The following is an 8,773-nucleotide window of genomic DNA, read 5'->3' as shown; positions in this document are numbered from 1 at the left end:
GAGAGACCTGCTGCTGGTGCTTTGTTGGGTTCTCATCACAGTCCCACTTACAAAGGGCTTTGGCATTCTTCATTAGTTTGAAAATCAGAGATTTTCCTGGAATAGACAATATCACCGCGTGTTGCTGTGTGCTGTTGGGTAGATAAGGGTGTGTGGTTCGGCTTCTGGATGTAGGTTTTATGCTGCCTCTTCCATTTGATCTCTAGACTGATTTACACTTGAAAAGTGCCTCAATTTGATTCCTCTGCTTGGAAAAGAGGAAAAGAGCCTTATTTTGAGAGTTAGAAAAATGATCTAAAATGCTTTGTTTGGACTGTGGAATTCCAAACAGCTTTATTCTTTCCCTTCTCCAAAGAGCTGCCTGTGCGATGTGTGTGGCTTTTACCACACCTGCAGTGGCAAATAACTCATGTATTCCTCCTGGAAAATCCAGCTGTGAAAACTACATGGTTCATCTTCAGCTGTTTTGAAGCTACTGTGGGCAGCCTAAAATGGAGTCTCAAGCATTAAACGCTTGAAACGGGGGATCTCTTGGCAGAGCATCCAGAATCTTACAGGCATGATGAAGAAAACCTTTCAGGCTGTGAATATTCTCAAGTTTGAGTGTAGGAATCATGCTGTAGATGGCTGCGTGCGTAACTTACGTGCAGTTAAGGACAGGAATGCTGTGGAGTTGATGGAAATTGTTGGAATGGCTTTTTTTCCTGCTGGGATCACCACCAGAAGCCATCCTAAACCAGCTGCTGTTTTCCGCCCAGAAGAGGAGGGAGGATTTAAGACAAAATCAAAGTGTTACAGGCTATCTCGCAGAGGGCAAGAGTTTCCTGCACAGCAGTTTGGTTGCTGAGAGGAGAGGAACAGAAGAGGCTCACAGCAGTGGATTCTGGAGTGGGACATAACTCCCTCCTCCTTTATCACTATTGTCATTGGGGGAAGTAACAGAGACCTTGTGGAGCTGCTGGGGACTCGCGTTCCTTACCACACTGTTCCCCCAGGCTCTGCAGCTGAAACTCCAAGACCAGCTTTTTAGCAAATGGGTCTTTGTGGTTTCGTTTCTCTTGGTCTGTACAACAGGAATTTATTTTTTGTCTTGCAGGGACATTTAAATCTGTTTCAGATTTCTAAGGAAATAGAATTAGTGGAATTGGGAACTGTAGAAGGCTGGGAAATGGAGTATCTGCCTCGCTGTTAGCTGAGGGATGACATCCTGTTCCACGTCAGAGTGTTGTGATGCATTAAGTGTGACATGGGAATTAAGCACCCAGGAGTCTCCTCTCCTCTCTGGATGGATGGAGATGAAGTGGAGTCGCTGTGTAAGGCTCAGGCTGGCTCTGCTCTTATCACGTGGAAGGCAGGCACAGCCCCTCTGCTGCAGAGAGATTTTCTTTGGCTGCAAACGATACAGATAATCTCATGGATGTTTTTGGATGTGTCAGCACTCAGCAACCTTCTGGGTAAGCTGAAGTCTCAGAACCACATCATAAATGCAGAGATAAATCCAAAATACACAAAAGGAAAGAGTCATCTGAGTAAAAACGGTTCTGTTTAGTAGTATAGGAAACATGGAAGAGGAGTGACAATTTTAGTACCCTTTGGAGCAAAGCAAAATGCAGAGGAGAGAGGCGTGCTGAATCCACATCATCCACCCATTTTCAGTCGTGTAACAAAAAAATGAGTTTTGTTTTATTTATACACGACATTTGAAACATCTCTAAGAGTTGAGAACTAAAGCCTTTTGGGGTTCTATTAATTGTCTTGTTTTTCCTGTCAAGTTAAAGCTACTTGTGTTGCTGTATAATTTACGACCAATACTTACACCAGATGACAGCTAGTTGGGCAAATATCAGCACATCAGATGCTTCAGATACACTGGGTTTCGTGAACCTGCCATGTTCCAGACAGCCTTGCCTGGCCAACACGAGCAGGGAGATTTCCCAGCAGCACAACACAAACACAACATTAGCTGCTCTAGGAGCCGGGAGTGTTTCCAGTTAAATCTGGAGCTGCTGGGCTGTGTGGGTCACACAGGGCTGCTGCAGGGTAACGGGGGCTGACAGACTGACTGCTTCCACTGCTGCGCTCCTGCAGCCTCCTGGGAGAAAGGAGGTGCCAAGTACTGCCTGTTCAGTAGGGCAGGTTTTGCTACTCCTTCTGGTTCTTACCAAAAGCAAGATGCAGGAATAGTTGGCTTCATTGTCGCTGTGTTCTGAGAGTGTTTCAATTAACTCTCTTGCTGTCTCAACACTGTTTTTTCCTTTTTCTTTTTTTTTTTTTTTTTATCATGTGCTCCAGTGACCTCCAGCGACTCGGAGAGCTGCAGTCAGAACTGGCCGGGATGGCAGATTTCACTGCGACTTACCTTCAGTGTCAACTCCTCCTCACCAAGGTTTGGCTTCAGCTGTGGTTTTGGGGCTGTTCTTCAAGAATGTCCCCGTTCATCACAGTGATGCACCCCCAATGTTTTGAAAACCAGTGTGTGATGAAAGTGTGGGCTCCATGGATTTCTGTGGCAAATAATTTATGCAGTGGCTTTGCCAACGCAGATCTCTGCTATTTTACCTAAGGGCTTATGTTGGCTTATGTGTTTTTTGCCAGTGCAGAGTTTATTTTCTGAGAGAAATCACAATGTAGGCAACTGCTCTGTAGCCTCGTGTTATAACTCCTTTCTGCTGGTGGCCACTGGAATGGTTTTTGCTAAACTGCTGCTGTAGGTGGAGTAGTTACAGACAATGTTTTGTAGGCAGCTTTTTTGGAACATTCCAATGCCAAAGGAATTCTTTAGACTCGATGGAGCAAAATGTCTGTTGGGTTTTCTTGTGTAGTGCTCTAAGGGGTCTACAGGCGAGCTGGGGGAGTAACTCTTTTATCAACGAGTGTAGTGATAGGATGAGGGGTGATGGGTTTTAACTGAAAGAGGGGAGATTTAATTTGGATATAAGGAAGAAATTCTTCACAGGGAGGGTGGTGAGGCACTGGCATAAGTTACCCAGAGAGGTTATGGATGCCATAAGTGTTCAAGGCCAGGCTGGACGGGGCTCTGAGCAACCTGCTCTAGTGGAAGGTGCCCCTGCCCATGGCAGGGGGTCAGAACTGGATGATCTTTAAGGTCCCTGCCATAAGTTGTCAAGGCCAGGCTGGACGGGGCTCTGAGCAACCTGCTCTAGTGGAAGGTGTCCCTGCCCATGGCAGGGAGTTGGAACTAGATGATCTTTAAGGTCCCTTCCAACCCAAACCCTTCTGTGATCCTATGAAATGTTCTCTTTGGCATTAGCAGATGAAGTGGTTACTCTGACACCGCGGCAGCAACCCTGTTCTAAGTCAGCTTCTTGCTGTAAACAGGAACCCATTTTTTGCTTTGCTTCTCAAGCTATAAGCTGGCAGCAGTATTTCAGTCTCCTGGCATTCTTTGGGTGTTTGAATATAATGTACACATGTTCTCACTTTACACTTATCACCCAAAGAAGATATTTTAGGTGAGTGGTGTTACAGTTCAGTACAACTTCAGCTAAATCCAAAACTTTTGCCACACCAAAGTGTGCTTTGGTCCAGGCAGAAGACCAGCCTTTGGAAGTGGCTTTGTTGCCCTTGTCCAGGGTTTGACTGGAGTGAACAAGACAGTTTGTGTGTCTGGCCAAGACAAGTGCCCTGTTTGGAAGAAGGGGGTAAAAGCTGCATCAGCCATTCTTGGTTCAAGCTGTAGAACAGTCAATGCATCGGTGATGCAGAGGAGTCAGTAAGGTGGCTGAAATGAAAATTAACTCATAGTGTCATACAATTAGAAATCCTGATAGGGCGGAGGGAACCCCAATGTCAGAGCAGCCCTTTCCAGCAGATTTCTTTCCCATTGCTTCTTTCCCCAACAGAAAGAGGCTGTTGAGGAAAAAAGTATATCTATTTCCCAGCCTCTTGAGGCTCAAAAGGTTCCAGACCCTCTTGGCATCCAGCTAAGAGTCAGGGCGTCTCCCCTGCTCCCCAGCCCATCTAACTCAGGATTATAATATTTAGACTCAACTGGGTATTTATCATCATTTCCTGGTTTTCTTCTGTAGGCCTTGCAGGAGAAGCTGTGGAATGTGGCAGCTCCTCTGTACGTGAAGCAGAACGCGTTGGCCTCTGCTGCAGCAAAACAGGTGAGGTGGAAGCAGCTGGGGCTGTGTGGAGGCAGGTCCTTTGTTACGAGCCCCTCCTTGGCCCCACAACAGTAATACGCTTCTGACCTTCCACTGCTGTAGTCTGTCCAAGTAAATCTTGTTCCCCAGAGGGGAGTAGTTTTTCTCATCTTCGAGAGATGAGTGGCGAGTAGGGGAGGCTCATGACACACCAGTAAAAGGTGAGCTTCACACCTGTCTTCCAGAGGAGCAAGAGAGAAGATCCAGAAAACTGTGGGCTGCTAGTCCTCACCTCACTCCTGGAGATGGTTATGGACCATATCATCTTCAAAACTGTTTCTAAACAAGTGAAGGTCAACAAAGTGATTAGGAACAGCCAAAATGCATTTCCCAAGGGCAAATTATACTTGACCAATATCACTGCTCTCTGTGATGAGGGGACTGGTGCTGTGAACAAGGGGAGGGACGGCAGTGGATGTCATGTCTTTTGACTTTGATGCAGTCTGCCGTTGTCTCCTGTGGACCGAACTGGCAGGATTCTGGCTGAGGAAGTGGGCAGTGAGGCTTCTCCAAAGTGAGAAGCCAGTTGATATGCTGGAGGGCACGGCTGCTGTTCAGGCTGGTCTGAACAGGCTGGGGAACTGGGATGACAGGAAACTCGCAATGTTCCACATGGGAATCCTGGTAGACGACAGGTTGAATGTGATGCAGTAAAGAAGGTCAACAGCATCCTGGGCTGTCTGAGCGAGAGCGTAGCCATCAGGTCTGGGGAAGCGATCCTTCCCCTCTGTTCAGCTCTGGGGAGATCACATCGGAAGGGCTGGGGGTTGTGATTTGGGCTCCCCAGTAGAAGGAAGATGCTGACCAACTCGGGGGCCAAGTTCAACAGAGGGACACCGAGGAGGTCGATGGTTGGAGCACGTTCCCTACAAGGAGAGGCTGAGGGAACTGGGCTTGTCCAGCCTAGAGAAGAGAAGACTTCAGGGTGGATTTACTGGTGTCTGCCACTGCCTTGTCATGAGATACAGATGGGCAGGGTCAGACTGCTCTGTGCAAGAGGTGATGGGCACAAGTTGGAATATGCAAAATTCTGATTAGATACAAGGGGGGGAATTTACTGTAAGGGAGATTAAATACTGTAACAGGCTGCCCAGAGAGGTGGGAGGAATCTCTGTCCTTGGAAGTGTTCACAATTTGATGTAGCCTTGATTAACTGGATCTAATTAGACCTGATCTGAGCAGGAGACCAGCCTAGATGACTCTGGAGGTCCCCATCCAACCTGAGTTACTCTGGACCACTGTAAAGTCTTTGACATGGTTCTCCACAACATCCTTCTCTCTAAAATGGAGAGATATGGATTTGATGGGTGGACTGTTGGATGGATGAGTAACTGGTTGGGTGGTCACATCCAGAGGGTGGTGGTCAATGACTGGATGTCCAGATGGAGATCGGTGACAGGGGGTGTCGCTCAATGGTCTGTGTAATGTCTTCATCAATGACATGGACATAGGGCTCAAGTACACCCTCAGCAAGCTCGTGGATGAGAAGGACTTGGGGATGCTGGAGGGGGGAAGCTGGACAGGAGCTGGCAACATGTGCTCACAGCCCAGAAGCCACCTGTGTGCTTGACAGATCCCTTCTAGCCCAAACTATTCCATGATTCTGTAACATATAAATGATCTGATCCTGGAAAAACTGAAGCTAAGCCCTAAGAAACGGTAAAGGAGAAAACAAGTTATTAAATAATCCAGAAACAAATCCAGGGTAACTCGCTGTTAAGGGTCGAGGGACCGAGGTAATAAATAGCTCAAACATGGACATTCGCGTTCATGGATCTGCGAGAAAACTGTGCTGACATTTTGAGTATTCAGTTAATTAAGATGTAGTAAGAGGCAGGTACTGCTGTGCATCAAAACCTCTTGAGCTGTTGACAGTTGTCCCCAGGGGTGAGTTGAAACAAAAGCCTTTTTAAATCTTCTCTAATTGAACTTTCTGTCTTGGGTGCCCTTCTCAGTAGCACGTGTCCCCCCTGGGAAGTTTTATCTGTTGTGATTGTGAATGTAAATCGCTTCCCGCCAATGCAGGGTGAGGGAATATCTCCTATTAAATAATTTGCAAGTTCTTGGCTTCCGTGAGCTCAACTGTATTAATCTGAGCACTTCTCTTGTGTGCTTCAGCCCATTTATTCCACAGATAAAGTATGATGTGTAAAACCGTGGATTAATATGTTCCTTGGTCTGAGAAAACTCCCAGGATCCTCTTGATTGTGGTTGTGCGAGAGTTTAACTGAGTCTGATGGTTTGTGACCCCTGTGGTGTCTATCTGACAGATCTTGGAAGAAACTTATAAGATGGAGTTCATGTACAGCGGCGTGGAAAGCAGGCAGGTGGTCATCATCCACCACATGAGGCTGCAGGCCAAGGCGTTACAGCTCATAGTGACTGCGCGAACCACGAGAGGGTAAGGATGGCCGTGGCACAGGACCTTCTCAGGGGTAGCTGTGAGCTTGGTTTCCTCAAGCTTTGTTTAAAACCAGCAAGGATAAATTAGACACATAAAACACCGCCGTATGCCAATGACCATTTGTTAAACTAGTTCGGAGTGAAGCACCTCCTTGGGCCTTCGGTGCAGCTGTAGTGACACAATACTGAATCAGGTGACCAAATTAGTTATTTAAAATTAAACCAGGGCATGTTCTCTTCATTACAGAGCAGAGCCCCTTTTTGGGATGTGTGAGAAGTTCCTGCAGGAAGTAGATTCCTTCCAGAGGTGAGAAACTCTGCTGCTGCTTCACTTTGTGTTCAGAATCCCCTTGTCATTGTCGTCGGGAATGGTCCATTTGCCTTCCATCTCTTTGCATCCCCCTTCCCCTGTTGCTGTCTTCCATCGGGGACTGTTATTATGAGAGAATGATAAAGCAAGAGGTAAGCTCCCTCCTGAATGTGGGATCAATGGAGGAGCTTTCCTGGGAGTATGACAAAAAAGGGAATTTCCCTTTTCTTTATCACTGAACTGGAAATGAGAGAGTGAGTGAACTGTCCACACACTCAAAGTGGTTGACATCTCGCCCAGGTTCTGACATTTGCTTTGTAGGGCACTGCCCCAGCTCTTCCCTCACTGGAGAAGTGCTTCGTTCATCTCACCCTAACCTAGATGTCTCAACAGGCCAGGTTAGGGATGCCCAGGTTTCTTCCATCAATGCAGAAAGCTGTTGGACAGCTGGCCCAGAGACACCAGTACCCAGAGCTGGCTGAGCAGAATGCCGGCTCTGGTTCTGATTAAATCCCCATTTATTTGTGGTCCTTGTGCTTGGTTGGCAGTTGTGGCTGGTTGAGTGATGAGAAAAGGGAGCCACATCTATCCATTCCCTAATGTTCAGCTTATTTGGTAGCCAATGACCTAGAACTGTTTGTTTCCTTTGTTCTTCGCTCCGAGTCTCAGGATCAGCAAAACTCATCACTTTGATAAAAAGTGAATCTGGGTGATGGTAGATCTTGTCCTAGCTGTGAGGTCACCTGTAAACGCTCGGACATGTAAAATCCCCATGTCGAGGCTGTGCAGCCTCAGCATGACAGATTTCAGCTACATCCCATGGTGGAGTGGCGGAAGTTTGCTGCCTGTAGTGGCATTCATGGGAGCACAAAGACGTGTGTTCCTGCATAGCCCTTTTGGGATGTACAGAGGATGGCGTGGTTTTCTCCATCCTTCCCAAACTGGTGGCAGAGGTTTCCACTGATGGATTACGAGCTCTGTGGAGCACCACCAGGATCCTGAAAACCATCTTATTTCTAGGACTTTAGGACCTGAGGCTGTTTGGGACATGTCTGATATTCCTGTCCAGGCTTAGTAGACTCAGCTGTAGGTGAAGGTGCAGCACAGCACCAGACTTGGCCAGGGGAGAGGAGAGCGTGTTGGTGAAGAAGCTGTTCACCTACAGAAATGGTACATTTTTTTTCACCAAATTCGCTAGACTTACAAAACTGTTGTGCTAAACACTGCAGGAATGTTGCTGGTAACAGAGAAGCCACCAGTGACTCGGTCTACCAAAGCACCTTCTGCAGGCAGGGGTGTAAGGCAGGAGCCCAGTTTGACTGCTATAGAAAGAGTGAGTGAGAGTGGTGAGACAGTGGCACGGGTTGCCCAGAGAGGCTGTGGATGCCCCATCCCTGGATGTGTTCAAGGACAGGTTGGACGGGGCTTGGAGCAACCTGATGTGGTTGAAGAGGTCCCTGACCATGCTGGGGCGGGTGTTGGAGTAGATGATCTTAAAGGTCCCTTCAACCCAAACCATTCTGTGATCCTATGAAATGCTCTTGTGAGGGGCTGTTGTCCCACGCTATAGCATGGATTCTATTCTCTCTTCTTGACCTCTAGAACTAGCAGGTTTTTTTCCTACTGGTTGTATTTACTGTTAGAATGTGACTCATCAGATGTAACCACTAATAGTCTCATAAATATTGGTAGAGAAAAACATTCTGGAACCTTTGCTGCAGCAGCGGGTTGTACAGCTCATGCATTGGGTGGGTGGAAATGTTGGATCCCATAACGAGTTGGCTGTTTCATTAACCAGATGAAAGCGCACAAGGACAGACAATGAGGTGTGTGGTGTCTGCCCAGAGAAGCACCAATTTCAGAAGGTTGCAAGGAAACTATATAGAGCAGG

At 47.2% G+C, this 8,773-nt stretch overlaps 1 protein-coding gene across 1 annotated transcript in view; it reads left to right on the top strand.

Annotated features, from left to right (window-relative positions):
• The window catches only part of INTS4 (integrator complex subunit 4), a gene marked incomplete at its 5' end in the record, with an annotated part of 33,036 nt that overhangs the window by 19,831 nt on the left and 4,432 nt on the right, over positions 1 to 8,773 (top strand). Inside the window, 4 exons of the mRNA XM_010134953.1 lie at positions 2,293 to 2,386; positions 4,050 to 4,130; positions 6,440 to 6,570; positions 6,820 to 6,879. Coding sequence (XP_010133255.1) covers positions 2,293 to 2,386; positions 4,050 to 4,130; positions 6,440 to 6,570; positions 6,820 to 6,879 — 366 coding nt within the window. The remainder of the gene's footprint in view (positions 1 to 2,292; positions 2,387 to 4,049; positions 4,131 to 6,439; positions 6,571 to 6,819; positions 6,880 to 8,773) is intronic.

Source organism: Buceros rhinoceros, unplaced genomic scaffold (genome assembly GCF_000710305.1).
Source record: "Buceros rhinoceros silvestris isolate BGI_N320 unplaced genomic scaffold, ASM71030v1 scaffold6294, whole genome shotgun sequence".
Classification (NCBI taxonomy): Eukaryota; Metazoa; Chordata; class Aves; order Bucerotiformes; family Bucerotidae; genus Buceros; species Buceros rhinoceros.
This window is presented reverse-complemented; position numbering and strand designations above follow the sequence as displayed.